This window comes from Bos indicus, chromosome 25, assembly GCF_029378745.1.
Source record: "Bos indicus isolate NIAB-ARS_2022 breed Sahiwal x Tharparkar chromosome 25, NIAB-ARS_B.indTharparkar_mat_pri_1.0, whole genome shotgun sequence".
Classification (NCBI taxonomy): Eukaryota; Metazoa; Chordata; class Mammalia; order Artiodactyla; family Bovidae; genus Bos; species Bos indicus.
The window spans coordinates 36,825,660-36,843,564 of record NC_091784.1 but is presented as its reverse complement, the minus strand read 5'-3'; the positions used below and the strand labels follow the sequence as shown (position 1 = coordinate 36,843,564).

General features: G+C 56.0%; 2 protein-coding genes across 9 annotated transcripts; both read right to left on the bottom strand.

The window, feature by feature from the left end:
• Window positions 1–128: 128 nt before the first annotated feature.
• UFSP1 (UFM1 specific peptidase 1) lies at window positions 129–1,202 on the bottom strand. Its single transcript, XM_019988248.2, has one exon. The coding sequence runs from the start codon at window positions 703–705 to the stop codon at window positions 277–279; it is 429 nt and encodes a 142-aa protein (XP_019843807.2). The 5' UTR covers window positions 706–1,202; the 3' UTR covers window positions 129–276.
• A 159-nt stretch (window positions 1,203–1,361) lies between these two features.
• On the bottom strand, window positions 1,362–7,227 carry ACHE (acetylcholinesterase (Yt blood group)). 8 transcript variants are annotated; one of them, XM_070780120.1, is made up of 6 exons: window positions 7,122–7,226; window positions 5,850–6,011; window positions 4,433–5,522; window positions 3,584–4,068; window positions 2,623–2,792; window positions 1,362–1,707 (listed from the first exon to the last, which is right to left on the bottom strand). In XM_070780120.1, the coding sequence occupies exons 3-6, from the start codon at window positions 5,495–5,497 to the stop codon at window positions 1,586–1,588; spliced, it is 1,842 nt and encodes a 613-aa protein (XP_070636221.1). In that variant the 5' UTR covers window positions 5,498–5,522; window positions 5,850–6,011; window positions 7,122–7,226; the 3' UTR covers window positions 1,362–1,585. The 8 variants fall into 8 exon arrangements, with proteins under 8 accessions (XP_070636221.1, XP_070636217.1, XP_070636219.1 ...); XM_070780119.1 differs by lacking the exon at window positions 1,362–1,707 and adding an exon at window positions 1,714–2,498 and having other exon boundaries at window positions 7,122–7,227; XM_070780116.1 differs by lacking the exon at window positions 5,850–6,011 and having other exon boundaries at window positions 4,433–5,519; window positions 7,122–7,206.
• Window positions 7,228–17,905: the final 10,678 nt, after the last annotated feature.

The following is a 17,905-nucleotide window of genomic DNA, read 5'->3' as shown; positions in this document are numbered from 1 at the left end:
CCTGGGTTCTTGCATTGCAGGCAGAATATATGTATGTGTATGTGTGTGTGTGTGTGTGTATATATATATATATATATAGTACAACATAGACCTCCCCAAATTCTCCCCCAAAATTGCTGGGGCCATGGTTAGCTGGGTCTTGCCACTTTATTGACAACAAAGGTCTCAGGCTTTGCTGGGACTTCCTGGGGGTCTGACATTAGGCAGCCTCTGCCTTTGAGATGAGGGTGGATGAATGTACAGGGCTAGAGGCTGCTCAGTGCTGGGAACTTAGCCTCAGTCCAGGGCACGGTTCTGCTCTTCGGAGTTACAGCTGGTCATACACAGGTTGTAGAAGGAGTGGGGGTCAAAGGCTGTGCTTACCTCTTGCCAGCCCACCCAACCAGCAGCCTGTAGTTCACTGGGGTTCTTCGGAGCACCCCAGCAGTGAGGGTCCAACACCAGGACGTAAGCTTCGGTGCCTGGGCCCAGGCATACTCCCAGCAAGGCCTTGGACTGGGCATCTGCATCTCCGCCAACCATTACAGGCCCCCCACCCCCCGCGAAGTGGGAGTGCAGCCTCTCCAATTCCCCGTGAAGCCCTGCTCCACGGGGAACGTGACACAGCCGCCCTTGGGGCCCCCCGAAGTGGTCCAGGCAGAGGCTGGCTTCTACACAGCCGATCCAGCTCTGAGAGCCCCGGAACCCGGGGGGCTTGTCGCCCATGTCCTCCAGGGCCGCCTGCACTGCACCCAGTTCGGGTACACCCACGGGCAGGCCCTCTGGCCATGAGAACAGCGTCTGCAGAGTGCGGTAGCCACATCCCCAGCCGCGGTCGTCCACTCCGTCGCAGCCGTAGTGGTAGTAGAGGTAGTGGCCCGAGAGGAGGGCCAGGCGGGTGGGGCCGCGGCCGGGCAGGGCCAGGCCCAGATGGACGTCCTTCAGTAGCTCCAGGACGGTGGGCGGGAGCGGCGGTTGTTGGGCCAGGCAGGTGCGTCCTCCAGGCAGCGAGGCGCGAACTCCAGGTTCCAGCGCTCCTTCTCCGCCCCGAGTCTAGGGCTGACCGCAGGCAGCACCGGCGCAAGGGCCCTGGGATCGCTCGTCCGGCCCCTGGTAGCAGCGCATGGCGCGATCGCGGCGGTGAAGACCAAGCAGGTCCTCGGGTCTCCCACAATGCACCGCCGCGCCCGCGCCGCCGGCCTCACTGCGCAGGCGTGAGCTCCTACTCGCCGGCGGGCCCTACCGGCTGCGGCTGGGAAGACGGTACGCTGCGCCCAGCTTCCTCTCCCCGCTCCGACTTTAGCACCCACCCCTTTATTCACTCCGCCCAGTGGTTGGAGCGTTCTGCCCGGACCCCGACTCCCCAGTCGCGCACACTCCCGTGGCTGTTAACAGTTTATTGGCAGCCCAGAGGGCGAAGGCACCGCGGGGGAGGGGGCTCGGCCCGAGGCATGCAGAGGGCCGGGAGCCCCAGGGGAAAGTCGGGGGTGGGTGGGCAGGGTCTAGGGATCCTCCGTGTAATATCCCAGCCCATAAATAAATAGTATATACAGCTGAGGGGCCAGGCACAGCGGGCAGGGCAGGGGATGTGGGGGTCCCGCCTGGGTCACAGGTCTGAGCAGCGATCCTGCTTGCTGTAATGGTCAAACTGGTTCTTCCAGTGCACCATGTAGGAGCTCCAGCGATGGAACTCGGCCTTCCACTGGCGCTCCGCCTCGTCCAGCGTGTCTGCGGCCAGAGTGCCCGGCAAGTGGGTGGGGGGAGGACATGGGGAAGAAGGGGAACGGACATGCGGGAGTTGGAGATGGGGTAGCGTGAGTTCAGAGAGGACACGGAGAATGCAGGCGACCACGTGGGGTGGTGGAAAGAGGATCAGGAGAATATGCGAAAGACAAGACCAGAGGGCGGGCGAGGGTAGAGGCGGAGCCAGAGAAGGATGGCGGTAAGGAGGAGGGAGGGGAAGAAGATGACCGGAAGACAGGAGGACCGAAGGGATCAGAGGAGGAGGTCCGTGGGTTGGTGGGGAAAAGAGAAGAGACAGAAATGGTTGGCGTTTATAGCTCCACTAGGGGGTGCTATCTAGCCCCAGGGCCTCCCTCACCCCCCAACACCGAGCTCAGGCTCCAGAGAATAATTTTATATAAAAAAAGAAAATTGGCTTTTTCATTTCCATTTAAACAATGAAGGTGTGTGGGTCCCTGAGATGGGTCGTAGGTGTACCGCCTCCCGCCCCTCCTCCCGCCCTTCCCTGTCTAGTTTCAGTTTCTCGGTTTGAGGAGGGAGGGGGGGCGCTGGGTCGGAGATCCCTGAATGAGGCCCTTCCCCACGATCCGACCACTCTTTAGAGGAGGGGGTGGGCGGCCCTGAGGCCGGAGGGGGGAGAGGCCGTGGTCACAGCCGCAGGAGCCGGGAGAGGAGGAGAAAGAGGAGGAGAAGGAGGGGCAGGGGGAGGCCGGGCCTGGGCCTCGGCGCCGCCTCCCCGTGGGCGGGGCCTGAGCAGGTGCAGGGGGCCTCCGAGGCTGGGGGGAGAAGAGAGGGGTTACACCCGGCCGGCTCCCAATCCCCTCACTCTCTTTCTCTAAGCCCCTTTACGCCCCCCGCTCCCCCGTTCCGCCCAACCCCTGCCCGCAGGCCTCGGCGTACCGGTGGCGCTGAGTAGTTTGGGCAGGAAGCGATTCCAGAAAGCGCAGGCCTGGGCTCGCAGCCCTCGCCGCACCTCTAGAGGCCGCAGATTCAGGCTCACGTACTGCTGCGCTCCCGCCGTATACGGTGGCCACTGTGGGGCTTTGGGGTCCCGGGGGTCATTGGGGTCTCTGCGGAAGGAAAGGGGAGGCTCAGCCCTTGGGGTCTGAGGAATGGAGATGGGGAGTAAGAGGGGGCAGCCTGCTTCCTGACCCCTGCCCTGCCCTCTTAGGCTCCCGGGAGAGCCCATCCCCTTCCTCCCACCACCTCATTAATCCTTTCTCTTTTCCAATATGCTCTGTCCTCTGGGGTCTTTCCCTTCCTCCTGCCCTCCCTCTTTCTGTTCCTATTCTTGTTCTTTGGTGTGGTGTTTTTTTTTTTTTTGCCACACTCTGCATGCAGTAGTTCCACACCCTCTGCTGTGGAAGCCGAAAGTCTTAACCACTGGCCCATCAGGGAACTCCCCGTTGTTCCTCTTCTTTACCCTCAATTATTTGTTCCATCTTTGTTTCTCCCGTTTAAAAAATTGCTATGATTTACTGGGCCCTTTCTCTATAACCAGGCCCAGTCATAGCTCTAAAAACATTACTTCTGCTGACACCCAGGTGATGGGGATATTTATGGTCCCCTTCTTCAGACGGCTAATAAAATTCATCACTGGTCCAGCTGATGCAGTTCTACAGTCCATGCTCCTATCTGCTATGGTGACTCCTTTATCCCTGTGCCCTGTCTTTGTATCATCAGGACCTTGCCTTCCTCCTTCCCTTCTCTCGGGGTCTCCTTTATCATTCTTTCTCTCCCTCTTTGTCTCCTTTCCTTTGTGAACTCTTTGGCCTTTTGTTTCTGTGCCTGCTTATCTCCCCCTCTCTCTGTCTGTTTATCCCTGGCTCCTGGAGGCCCTCCTTCCCTCAGCACCGCTGACCCTGTGCGGGCGAAGTTGGCCCAGTATCTCATCAGTCGCTGGGCAAAGGTTCTCTCCTCGATGGTGTAGTTGAGCGAGGGTTCCAGGGGGAGCCCGAAGATGAACTCGATCTCGTAGCCGTGGGGCACCCCCATCCAGAGGGGCCAGGAGAGCGTGGATGCACGGTGTTCAAAGATGTAGGCATAGACACGAGCGCCCTGAGCGGCCAGTCGCCCAGCCAGCTGGGCCACGGGGCACACGACGTTGTGGTCACCCACCACATCACTCAAGGCCTCCCTCAGGCGTGCTGGGTCCTCAGGGTGCAGCCAGTCTGTGTAATGCAGGACCACAGCCTCGGCAGCCAGGTCACTTGCCTGGGGGACCCCGACCCGCACCCCGGCCAGGAACTGGGCCCGGCTGATGAGAGACTCGTTGTCTTTGCTGAAGCCTGGGGCCCCATAAACCAGAAAATAGGAGCCCTCATCCTTCACCACACCCACCAGCACCTGGGGGGACAGGATGGAGGGATGGGGCGGAGCAGGGGAAGCACACACAGACAGGCAGACAGAAACACATGGACAAAGAGCCAGAGAGATGAAGAGTTACAGACCCGGAACCAGGAAGGAAGAGTTTGAGATTGGGGAAGGGAAAGAGAGAAAGAGAAAATATACCCACATTTCCTTTCCTCTCTGTCCCTCTGACCACCCTGGGATGGAGCCCTCAGGGAAGAGGAGGGGGCCATGGGTCCCAGAAGCCCGGGCCTTTGGGAGTGGGTCTGGAGGCACCCTCATGCCTGGGTCCCCAAGGGGAGGGGCGGGTGGGAGAACAGGCCTAGACGAACCAGCTCCACCCACTCTAGCCACTAGTCACCTGCAGGCCATGGAAGTCTCCAGCATTGATGAGGGCCTCGGGTGTGTCACTGAGGAAGTCTCCGTCCACCACAGGCACGAAGGAGAAGCGGAAGACGCTTTCCTGAGGCAGCACGCGCCACTCATGGTCCACCAGGTCCTGAGCTGGCCGTGCCCGCAGGCAGGCCACCAGCTCTGTGTCATTGCCACCAGCCCCACCCGGGGGACAGCCCACAAGGCGGGCCAGCAGTGTGGCCCTCCGGCGGGCCTCTCCTACGCCCACCGTGGCCCAGGGCCCATTGGGTGCCCCGCTCTGCAGCACGGCCCTGTGGAACAGGCCCCGGCTGGGTGGGGACAGCAGGTGCATGCCCACAGAAGCGGCACCTGCACTTTCCCCAAACAGAGTCACTGATGTTGGGTCCCCCCCGAAGGCTGCCACATTCTCCTGCACCCACTGCAGTGCCAGCCTCTGATCCAGTAGCCCCACATTGCCTGGGGCCTCCCGGCTCCCCGGCAGAGCCAAGAAGCCAAAGGCGCCCACCCGGTAGTTCATGGACACCAGCACAGTCCCCTCAGCCTGGGTCAGGAAACGGCCATCGTACACATCCAGGGAGGAGGCCCCGCTGTAGAAGCCACCCCCATAGATCCAGACGAGGACAGGGGTGGGGGACGAAGGCCGGGGGTACGGTGTCCACACGTTGAGGTAGAGGCAGTCCTCACTCAGCTCACGGTTGGGGTTCCACATCTCAGTGCCCTCAAAGCCGGGGTACAAGGTGTCCACATACTGGTAGCAGACGCTTTGGAAGGCCGTGGCATTCAGCACCCCTGGCCAGGGCCGCTTGGGCTCTGGTGGCAGAAAGCGACGGGGGCCCACAGGTGGCTCTGCGAAGGGGATGCCCAGAAAAGCAGAGACAGGGCCCCTGGGGGCCATTAGGCGGAGACCCCGCAGTCGGCCCCCACGCACCATCACCAGCAGCTCTGGGTCCTCTGGGCCCTCGGCCTCTGCCCCTCCTCCCAGAAGGAAGAGGAGGAGAAGGAGCGGGGGAGTCAGGGAGGGCGTGTGCAGGGGACACCACGGGGGCCTCATGGCTGCCAGGGCAGGCAGGCGTCTGCTGGGAGAAAGAAAGGCAGAGGCTGAAGGCTCAAGGCTGCCAGGAGGGAGGAGATGATTAGGTAACACTCTTGCCCAGGGGTTATCACTGAGCTGCAGAGGAGGTGGGGCAGTTTAGCAGAGAGGAGGAGAGAGTGGAGGGAGGGAGGAAGACAGGCAGAGACAAGGACATAGAAGAAGCTAGAGGGGACAGAGATCAGGCACACGCGTGCGTGCACACACACACACACACACACACACACACACACACACATAGACAAATGCAGGGAACAGAGACAGACCTGCCCAGCAACACCCTCCCCTGCGAGGCAGAACCCACTGCCCTCACCTCCTTCCCCCAGTGGAGTGCCTTGGGCCCAGTGGAGGCACCACAACTAGAGGCCGCAGGCCACCGACAGGGGCGGGGCCCTCACTGACGGGAGGCGCCCGATGGGGGAACTTGAGGTGGCGTGAAGGCGCAGCCTCTCCTGCAGTTGGCCAGGGCCGGGCCCTGGAGGGGTATGGGTTGGGCATTCACAGTGTGGGAGTCACAGGCCCCAGGTACCCCAAATCCTGCATCCTCCATATCCTGCTCCACCCAGCCCCGCCTCATCCACTGTCTGACACAGCGCACTGGTACCGGCGGGTGCCCGTCTACTGCGCACCCCTCTCGCCTAGCTTCAGACAACAGGCTCGCCGGCCCTGGCCCCCCAGGACTCAAGTCCTCCATCCTCCCGATGCTGCGGTGCACGCTGCCGCCGGCGGGGGGCAGTAGAGACCGAGAAAAGGACGGCGCTCCCCGCCCCGAGTCCAGGAGCCGGGAACTTGGGGCGGGGGTCTGGGGGCTCGCGGGCATTGGCGAGGGGTCTGAAGGGCGAGCCGGGACGCCTGTATTCTCGAAGCTCCGGAGATCCCCGGCTGCAGGCGCAGGGGCGCTATTTTGGGGCAGCAGCTGCTGCGGTTCCGGCATCTCCAGCCAAGGGATCAAAATTCCCCGGGTCGGAACTCCCCCCCTCTCCCGCCGGTCACCCCTCACCCAGTCCTCGCCGTCCTGAGCTGGGTGGTGGTGATGGAGATTAACTAGGAAACCCGAGTGGGGCTAATTATAACTCGGGGCTTCCGCTAAGCCTCCCCTATCCCCAAAATAGAGACGGAGTCCCCGCGGGAGGGGGACGCCTGCGTCTGGGAGGGGGCTTCGGCTGGCGCTGCGCAGGGGCACTGGGGTCGCGGGATCCCCGAGGACCCAGCCGCGCTCCAGGAACCTGCGCAGCTCAGATTCCGCCCCCAAGCTGGGGGCATCTTCCGGGGGGCTCCGGACTTGGGAGAGAGCAGGGGCAGCGGCGGTCGGGGGTCCCCACAGGAATCCGGGAGCAGAAGCCGCGGCGGGCCCTGCGGGCTGCCGTCTCCCGCGCGGGCAACCGTAAGTATGCGGCGGCGGCGAGAGAAGAGTTAAGGATGAGTGTGGGGCGGCGGGGGGCGTCGCTGGGCAGGCCCTGGGGCGCGGGGGGCGTCCCGTTTTGGGGGCCTGGGTCCCTCGGGTAGCTCACCGTACCCGGGCCGCGGGATGGACCGCTGCCCGGAGTGGTGGTGGTGGGGGTCCCGGGTGGGGCGGGAGACTCACCTGAGGCGGCCGGGCCGGGCCGGGCCGGGCCACGCCGGGAGCTGGAGGCGGCCGATGTTCCCCGGCGCAGGCTGAGCCGACTCTGACAGCCGCCGCCTCCGGCCCCCCGCACACACCCCCTCCGGGCCGCTCGGCGCCCCCGCCCGCCCCCGCCCCTTGTCTCCGCCCCCGCCCCTCCCCGCCTTCCTCGGCTGCCACCTCCCCTCCCTCTCCCTCCCTCCGAGCCCAGACCCAGAGACCCCGGGGCCCAGACGGACTCCAGTGACAGACGCCGACAGACGGACAGACACGCGCTGACAGACACGACCGCAAGAGCCTCAGCGGCGGAGCAGACACCCACAGGGACAGGCAGAGGGACAGAAGAAGCCCGCGGAGACAGACACGTGTGGACGGCCTCCTGCAGTGACAGCCGGAGACAAACGCAGTGACCGACACTCACGGACGGACGGACGGACACACTTGGACAAGTCGGGGCTGGGGGCCGAATAAATGAGCATCCCTGGCCACGACAGCGCAGGGGTGGCGGGAGGACCAGCATGCGAAAACTTGGCTGACGACCCTCTCAGGGGGCCGGGTAACACTAGTGCAGGAAAGGTGACACCTGTGGGAATGAGGCTGTGAACAGATCAGAACGCGATAGGAAGTGGACCCCTGAAGAGGGAGGAGACCCCTCGCGGGAGGGAGAGGTGACCCCGGGACGCCCGACAAGGAAGGCCAATGTGGTGGCAACGCGAAGAGGCTGCGGGGCGAGGCAGCATTCCGCCGCCGCCGCCGCCGCAGTGGAAACTTCCGGAACCCCCGCGGGTGGGTTCGCGCCGGTTCCCTGACGGGTGACCTCGGACTTTCGTCACGAGGGTCCGCTCGGGGCATGACATCACCAGGCCAGGCTCTCATTGGTCGCCGCGGCCGGCAGGTGGGAGCGGCCTGGCCCGGGCGCCCCTAGCCGGGTCGGAGGGGCTTGAGCCGCACAGACCACCCGCCCCCCTCCCCCCCAGCCAGGTCCCGCCCTATAGGGAGTCACCCAAGGGGACTGTGCGGCCACGGCGGCGTCCCCGCGCCCGAGGTGAGGTGGAAAAAGTGGGCAGCGGTGTGCTCACGCGAGCGCGCCGCACGTAAGCCCCTTCCTCTCCTGGGGCTGCCGGCTCGGGAGCCCGCTCACTGCGTGGGAGAACGGCCGACGCGGGCGAGCTTCGGGGTGAGCGTGCGCGTGCACGCGCGCGCGGCGGTGCGAGGCCATGTGGGGTGGGCACGCGCGCACGCTCACTTGGCTGCCGAGCTCTCCTCAGCGCCCTAAGTCGCCGTCAGACGTCGCTAGGGCCCGGGGAGGCGGGGGGTGGGGGGGGGGGGGTGGGGGAGGGTCTCGGGGTCTCGCGAGGACCGCGGGAATCCAGAGCCGTGCCCCGCCCGGGGCCGCTCGTTCACGGCTCTCCAAGCTGGGCGGCCCCCAATCTGCCCGCCCATCACGCGGGAACAAACACCGGCCCTTGCTAGAGCGGGACCCGGTGCTGGGTCCACGTTCCTCTTGCGGGCGGCGGCCGCCAGGTGGCGCGGAATGCAGCCTCTCCGGCCTCGGAAACTGGAGGCCTTTGCAGGTGGTGTAGGTGCCGCTCCCGAACCGTCTGTGCCACGCGGGCACCTCACTTGACTTCTCTGGTCATGAGGTCCTAGGCTGGAGCACGGAGATAAGGGAGATGAATCACAGCTTATAGCCTGGGGTTATGAACTACTGATAGCTTAGAAAGTGAAAAGAGAAGGGCATGTTCTCAGAGTAGACTGCTTGCTCTTGCCCACTTGTGGGGCAGTACCTGTGGAGTAATCCATGGCCGGTAAGGCCAAGGCAGGTTGTGGAGCTTTCTGAAGCCAGTCAGAACTTTATTTTTTTGGGAGGGGGTGGAATATGGAAGGTCAGCCAGTAGGAGAGGGAAGGGGAAGTTGCCTCTGAAGATGCTCAAGATTCGGGGGCGGGAAGGGGTTGCAACGTTAGGTCATCACTCTCTCCTCCTACCCCAGGCGTGGAGAGGGCAGGGCCAGAGCTGCAGTAGGGAGATGGAAGGAAGGGCAGGTAGGCAGGCCGGTAGTGGGGTAGGTGGGGGATCCGAGGAGGGTGTTCTGTTCTTGGAGCCCCTACTGTGCTTCTCCAGGCGCTAGGGGGAGTTGAATGTCCAGTCAGAGGAATCTGCAAGTCTTCGTGGGGTCCTGGGACTCGCAGGCCCTGTGCCTCAGCGGTAGGTGCTGCAGAAAGAGGCCCCTGCTCTGGGAGATGTGCGAGGGGCCACCGGGCATCCTCAGCCTGCAGTCTGTCCTAGGATTGTGAGAATGGAGGAGACCATGTAGGTTGTGTCCCCCATCTCAGAGAATTTTAAAATTAGCAGCGGACCACCAGAGAGAGCCAGGATAAAGGGTGCAGGTGTTGGGAGATCCACAGGGCATTGGAGCCAGCCCTGGACCAGGTTTTTAGTGTTCTGCTGACTGGCAGGGAGGTCTCTGCAGGGGCCCCACTGCTCTGGGCCTCAGTTTCCCAACTTGTCAAAAGATGGGTTGGACCTCAGTATACGTCAGAATCACAGGGCCACTTAGAGGGGCTGATCCATCAGGTATTAAGTGGAGTCTTTAAGTAGGCATTTTAACAAGTGGCCAGGGCAGATCCGTGAGGAGAGGACCACAGGAGGACAAATGCTGGATGAGGTGCCCCCCCAGAGGGGCCAGACTGACTTCCTTGGGATCAACAGGCTGTGTAGGTCAGTAGGAGGTGCTGTGGGCAGTCAGCGGATATAAGAACTAACAGGGAGTCCTCTGGCCACCAAGCTAGATGGACAAGGACTTGAGCCTATTCTTTAAATCGGATAGAACTTCTGGGAACAATTCCTCTTTTTACCTTGAGCCTCCCCCCAAGCTTTGTCAACATGGGGACCTCACCTGTCTAGCCATGACACCTGCCCCTCCTTAGTCCAACAAGGTCACCTCCCCAGTGTCCTCTGTGATCCCACTCTCGGGCATAACCACCACTACAGAGATGTGCTGATCCATTTCTTCCTTCACCATGTCTGTTTATTCAGGATTCAGTCAGGCTCCTACCACCAGTGATACCAACTCTACTTCCCTTGCGCCTCTGTCTCCCATGTTTGCTAATACAGGAGACCCCTACTTCCATTATAGCCCTTGCCCCACCTCTGCCAACAAAGACAGAAAACCACACTATAATGGCTTGAATGAAATGTAATGGAAATGTACTTCTCTCTTAGACAAAAGGGACCCAGAAGCAGGCCATTCAGGGTTGGCAGGCTGTCCTTGATATCAGGGACCTGGTTCCTTTACAGAGAATTTTGTTACCTGTCTTCAGTATGTAGCTTTAACTGCATGCTTTAATGTGGCTGCTGGAGCATCAGCCATCACATCTACATTCCCAGCCAGCAGGAAGGAGGAAGGTCTGAAGAAAAGGTCATCGCTCTTCCCTTTAAGGACATTTCTTGGGAATCACAGACACAGCACTTCGGTTTATATCCCACTGGCCAGAACTTAATCCTAAGGTCATAACTGGCTATACAGGAAGTTCAGAGATATAGTTTTTGTTCTGGATGACTGTGTACTCATCTAAAGCGTGGCTGTCCTAAGGAAGAAGAGGGAACAGATACCAGGGATACTGAGGTTTGCCAAACCCCACAATGGCCTCCTTTGCCTCTGTCAGTGCAAGACTGAAACACACTTCTAAAATGTTTCAACTCAGGAATGATGTCCCCTACCCTGTACCCCCATCCTCACCCCTCCTTTTTTTTGGCCATACCCCAGGACTTACGGGATATAAGATCCCTAACCAGGGATTGCGGAGAAGGCAATGGCACCCCACTCCAGTACTCTTGCCTGGAAAATCCCATGGACAGAGGAGCCTGGTAGGCTGCAGTCCATGGGGTCGAGAAGAGTTGGATACGACTGAGCGACTTCACTTTGACTTTTCACTTTCATGTATTGGAGAAGGAAATGGCAACCCACTCCAGTGTTCTTGCCTGGAGAATCCCAGGGACGGGGGAGCCTGGTGGGCTGCTGTCCATTGGATCGCACAGAGTTGGACACGACTGAAGCGACTTAGCAGCAGCAGCAGCAGCAACCAGGGATTGAACGCTGAGCCCAGGGCAGTGAAAGCAGGAAGTCCTACCCACTGGACCTCCAGGGACTCCTGCCCATCCCACTTCTTTCATGAACATCCCCACCCTGCAATTTCTGTGACTTGGGACCTCTGCTAAACCCGGCTGCTTCTGCAGGGATATGTACTAGTTCTTGGGCATTGGGCAAGGGTCTGGTGGGGGCTGGGGTGCTGCTGCCACAGCCGCTGGTAGCAATGAGCTGAGGGACTTGGTGACGTGCTCCCTCTCCCGGAGGAGGCCGGTGAGCGAACTGGGCATGGGGATGAGGGTGGTCAAGGGATTCCAGATGCTGAGCCCGCACTCGGGTCCTCCCACCATCCCCATGCTTGTGCTCAGAGCGAGACTGTGCTGCGGGTTCAGGCTAAGGATGCCCTCTAGGATTGCCCCCACCTCAGGCTGGAGGGCGCCTGACGTGACCTCTGCCCTAACCCGCATTAAGCCGTGTGGTTGAGCCCCAGAGTTGGGCTCCTAAGCCATGCAAGAAAGAGACCCTCCTCCCCTCTCTCCACCCTGCCTTGCGACCCTATCTGAAGGTTGGCCTAAAATTCATTCTTGCTCCGAGTGACATCATTTCATGATTCCTTGTTGGATTCATTCATCCATCCTGTTTGTACCTTTCCCCTCTTTTGGCAGTTTTGAGCATTTCACACTTTTAGTCAGTCTCTGGATAGTCTAATTTTATTTTCACATTTCTGTTAACTATTTAACTTGTGTAGTTGCTAAGTTGTGTCTGACTCTTTGCCATCCTATGGACAGTGGGCCGCCAGGCTCCTCTCTCCATGGACTTTCCCAGGCAAGAATACTGGAGTGGGTTGCCATTTCCTTCTCCAGGGGATCTGCCTGACCCAGGGATCAAACCTGCATCTCCTGCATTGGCAGGTGGATTCTTTACTGCTGAGCCACCAGGGAAGCCTGATATTTAACTAGTTTACAGTATGTCCCATGCAGTTCATCAAACATCCTTTATTCACCTTCCCTTCCTAGCCGAGGGCAGGGTGGAGTGGGGGTTTCATATCTTGCGCCCCAGATTGATTAATTATAAACATCAGTACGCTTCTCGGGTACTGATTTCTATCCAGAAACATACAGGTTCCGAAAGAAGTGAAATGTGTAATTTAATTCACAGTAAATGCATTTAGCCCCAGGTTATTATTTATCTGCTCTGTGTCAGAGTCCTGAAGGAACTCAGGATCTAGGAGTGTGACTCAGCACCCATCTGATGGATCCTAGAGCACTGACCTGTTGCCTTCTCAGGTCCTGGTTTCAAACAGGCTCCAGCCAACCCTGATGATGGCTTTGGTTTAAATGTTAGCAACGCATCTTGGCTGACTCCTTGGGAACAGCTGGCGAGGTTGAACGAAGTACCATCTATGTCTGACACCCAGGGAGCTCCTGTAAGTATTCCCAGCTGCTCCTGGCTGCCTGCAGGTATTAGCCAGCCAGTGAGAGTCAGCCCAAAGCAGAGGTTTCTTGAATGAACCTGGCTATGGTCCACCGACACTGAGCATTGGACCCAAGAGTGGTGCAGAGGACAGCAGGGCCTGCTGGGGCTGACTGCAGAGTTAGCCACATGGCCAGTGGTCCTTTGGACAGCTGGAGTCCCAAGTTGAATGTCCACAACATCGGGGACACCAGAGTGGGGTTGGTGAGTAGCCCAAACTCAGCATTACTTCCACATCAGCATTTACTAGCATTTGCTAGCCACTGGCCTGACCGCTTGGCAAAACATCGTATTTAATTCTTGCTCACAACATCCCAAAGGGATACATCCTGTAATCCTTACAAGGTAACAGACAGGAAACTGAAATTGACAGACAGAGAGGTTAAGCATTTGCTTCCTTTTATCAGCTGGTAAGGGGAGGCCCTGGGTTTTGGGTGGGAACTCTGGCCTGTGATGGAGTTGGCATGCTTTGGAGCCAGCCTCCTCTTCTGTGACTTACCATATGACCCATCGATCCCTCTCCTGGGTGTTGGCATTAGAAAAGTGAAATTTTCTGTTCTCATAGAAATGCCACGCATTGGAAACGATCCAAATGTTCATCCAGCAGTGAATGACTAAATAAACTGTGGTATAGCTACACCACAGAATAAGTCTGCGATAAAATGAAAGAACTGTTGTGCTCAGTCGGTCATGTCTGACTCTTTGCGACCCTGGGGACTGTAGCCTGCCAGGCTCCTCTGTCCATGGGATTTCCCAGGCAAGAATACCGGAGTGAGTTGCCATTTCCTACTCCAGGGGATCTTCCCAACCCAGGGATCGAGCCCGTGTCCCTTGCATCTCCTGCATTGGCAGGTGTATTCTTTACCACTAGTGCCACCTGGAAAGCCCGGATTGATATACCAATAACTTGGATGACTCCGAAAGGCATTATGCTGAGCGAAAGAAGCCAAACTCAAACGCTTCATTTATATGACTTCTCACAAAGACAAAGCTGCGGGAATAGTGGGCAGATTAGTAGTTTTCAGAAGCTCCGGGTGGGAAGAGGTTGTGACACAAGGAGTGCTGGAGGGAGGTCTTTGTTTGTTTTGAGTTTTTTCGCCATGTGCCATGTGGCACCCTAGTCCCCCATCAGGGATTGAACCTGCAACTCCTCTCACCAAAATTTTAATGTAAGAGTTGTAACCAGGATACTCTTTGGTTCTTAGATTCTTCCTCTTTTCCTTTGTATTGCAACTGTGTCTGTGAATCCACACACTGGATCTTTGCTGTTTTCAAAGCATTGTGCTCTAACTGCTGGTGCACAGATTGTCAAAACTCTTAGCCTTGGATACCCTGGCAGATATTCCAAAGGGAAAAAAAATTATAGAAAGGAAATAAGGAATAAAAGGATTATAATAAACGAGAAAAATATTATGACTTTCACTTTCTCATTTGCATTTGCCTATGGATGGAGGAGCCTGGTAGGCTGCAGTCCATGGGGTCCCGAAGAGTCAGACACGACTGAGCGACTTCACTTTCACTTTTCACTTTCGTGCATTGGAGAAGAAAATGGCAACCCACTCCAGTGTTCTTGCCTGGAGAATCCAAGGGACGGGGGAGCCTGGTGGGCTGCCATCTCTGGGGTCACACAGAGTCGGACACGACTGAAAGCGACTTAGCAGCAGCAGCAGCAGGAAACTTTTGGCCATCAAAAGTTTCTGAATCGAGAAAAGAATTTCAAAAGAGTGAGCACATGTATTTACGTAACTGAATCAGTTTGCTGTACACTTGAAACTAACACAACATTGTAAATCATCTGTACTCCAATAAAATTAAAATATTCAAAAAAGTTTCTGAATCACTTTGAGATGTATCTTTTATAAATAGCAGAGTTGGGTTTTTCTTTGTGTGCCAGTGTTAAAGTCTTTGAAATATAGGTGAACTCAATTAATTTTCTTTTATTATTTGACAGCTTTTTTTTCTTACATTTTCTCCCCTATTTTTTATAACTTAAAAACACTTTTATTGTTTGGACTCTGCTTTATTTTGTGTATGTTTCTCCTGATAATTTGGAATATTAAGTTATTTAACAATGGTTAGTGTTATAGAATATGTAACTTATAGCTGTAATTCTGCTTCTTTAGGAATTAATTCCCTACTATGAGCAATAATGAGATCAATATCTTGATACTTTTCTTCTTCTGCCTTCCCGCCCTCCCTTTGTTTCTATTTATTATTTTTTTATCTTATAATTTTTTAGTTTTTTTAGTATAATGGTTTTACATTGTTGTGTTAGATTCTGGTGTATAGCAAAGTGATTCACACACACACACACATATATATATATACACACACACATATATTTTCATATTCTTTTTCATTATAGGCTATTACAAGATACTGAATATAGTTCCCTGTGCCTTACAGTAGGACCTTATTGTTTATCTTCTTACCTGTTTTAACATTTTCCTTCGAACTGTTAAGTAGTTTTATAAATTTCAGTTCAGTTCAGTTCAGTCGCTCAGTTGTGTCCGACTCTTTGCGACCCCATGAATCACAGCACACCAGGCCTCCCTGTCCATCACCAACTCCCGGAGTTCACCCAGACTCACGTCCATAGAGTCAGTGATGCCATCCAGCCATCTCATCCTCTGTCGTCCCCTTCTCCTCCTGCCCCCAATCCCTCCCAGCATCAGAGTCTTTTCCAATGAGTCAACTCTTCGCATGAGGTAGCCAAAGTACTGGAACCTCAGCTTTAGCATCATTCCTTCCAAAGAAATCCCAGGGCTGATCTCCTTCAGAATGGACTGGTTGGATCTCCTTGCAGTCCAAGGGACTCTTAAGAGTCTTCTCCAACACCACAGTTCAAAGGTATCAATTCTTTGGCGCTCAGCCTTCTTCACAGTTCAACTCTCACATCCATACATGACCACAGGAAAAACCATAGCCTTGACTAGACGAACCTTTGTTGGCAAAGTAATGTCTCTGCTTTTCAATATGCTATCTAGGTTGGTCATAACTTTCCTTCCAAGCAGTAAGCGTCTTTTAATTTCATGGCTGCAGTCACCATCTGCGGTGATTTTGGAGCCCCAAAAAATAAAGTCTGACACTGTTTCCCCTGTTTCCCCATCTATTTCCCATGAAGTGATGGGACCGGATGCCATGATCTTCGTTTTCTGAATGTTGAGCTTTAAGCCAACTTTTTCATTCTCCATTTTCACTTTCATCAAGAGGCTTTTTAGTTCCTCTTCACTTTCTGCCATAAGGGTGGTGTTATCTGCATATCTGAGATTATTGATATTTCTCCCGGCAATCTTGATTCCAGCTTGTGTTTCTTCCAGTCCAGCGTTTCTCATGATGTACTCTGCATAGAAGTTAAATAAGCAGGGTGATAATATACAGCCTTGACGTACTCCTTTTCCTATTTGGAACCAGTCTGTTGTTCCATGTCCAGTTCTAACTGTTGCTTCCTGACCTGCATACAAATTTCTCAAGAGGCAGATCAGGTGGTCTGGTATTCCCATCTCTTTCAGAATTTTCCACAGTTTATTGTGATCCACACAGTCAAAGGCTTTGGCATAGTCAATAAAGCAGAAATAGATGTTTTTCTGGAACTCTCTTGCTTTTTCCATGATCTAGCGGATATTGGCAACTTGATCTCTGGTTCCTCTGCCTTTTCTAAAACAGTTAGTACTTGTTAATTAGTTTTAAATGACATGTATCCAGGAAATGTTCGTGGTGAAAGAATACACACCCACTGAGCTTTGGATATAGGTGCCAAATTTCAGCTAAAGGTCAGGGAAAGTTAGCAGGCATGGTTGGTGTGGCCATGGGATAGGAGAGGTGATGGTTTTCCTGATCCGGTGGAAGCAGTAAAAAAGTACAGCACCAGACACTCTAGCCTCCGACAAGCCTGCAGGAGGTTCAAGGTCCTCACTCCCTTAGAGATTGGATTATTCTATCTGGCAGGGAGGCTTGCTCAATGACAGGGACCTTCCTGAGCATGTGGGACCCCGGAAATCTATAGAGGAGGTGCAACAAATTCATAGGAAGTTGGGAATGAGGCAGGCAGTCTATGTGCCCCCGCCCTTTTAAAATTTGTTTTTTATTTGTCTGTACTGTGTCTTAGTTGCAGCATGCATGATCTTCAGTTGCAGCATATGGGGGTCTAGTTCCCTGACCAGGGAGTGAGCCCAGGCCCCCTGCATTGGGAGTATGGAGTCTTAACCACTGGACCACCTGGGACATCCATTATTTATTTGGCTGCACTGGTTCTTAGTTGCACATTGCCCCTGTCTTCAAAGGCCCTGATTGGGCCACCTTCACTGCAGGAATGAGAGCTAAGATGCTCCCGTCCGCCCTCACTACCTGGTGTGGGAAGGGTTAGCCATGCTGAGCCCAGTTGCGACTCACTATATTTATGACGTTGGGCCACCCATTGCTGATCTGGGGGAAACGGACAAATCCCAGGAATGGGTGCAGGCTGGGGGAAAGACCAAAGATGGAGAAGCGGCTCAGAAAGCCAAAGGGGCTATCCTAATGGGCTCTAAAGGGTCAGGGGAAAATGACCTGGAAGCATATGTGGTTTGACTTCATGGCTGCAGGGGCCCCACCTGAACAGCTGGACCAACAACACATTGTTGAGTAGGTCAACCTGTGGAAAGTCTTAAAACTCGAACAACAGGAACTTCCCTGAAGGTCCAGTGGATAAGACTCCGTGTTCCCAGTGAAGAGGCTCTGGGTTCGATCACTGGTCAGGAAACTAGATCCCACATGCCACAACTAAAGATCTGTGTGCCCCAACTGAGACCTGGTGCAGCCAAATAAACAACAAAACCCGAACAACAGATCAGACCTGCCCTCTCCGCCTCCACCATCTCTGAGGCCCCACCTACTCCAGCAGAGCCTTCCAGGGTACAGTCTTGTTCTTTTCTCCTAATGCATAGAACGTGGTAGCTCAGCTGGTAAAGAATCCGCCTGCAGTGCAGGAGACCTGGGTTCGATCCCAGCGTTGAGAAGATCACCTGGAGGAGGGCATAGCAACCCACTCCAGTATTCTTGCCTGGAGAATCACCATGGACAGAGGAGCCTGGCAGGCTGCAGCCCATGGGGTCTCAAATAGACACAACCGAGCGACACAACACACAATACAAAGAACATATCCTTTGGCATCCTGCAAGTTCAGACTCTGCCACCTCTATCAGTGAATTCTGCCTCTGGGTTTA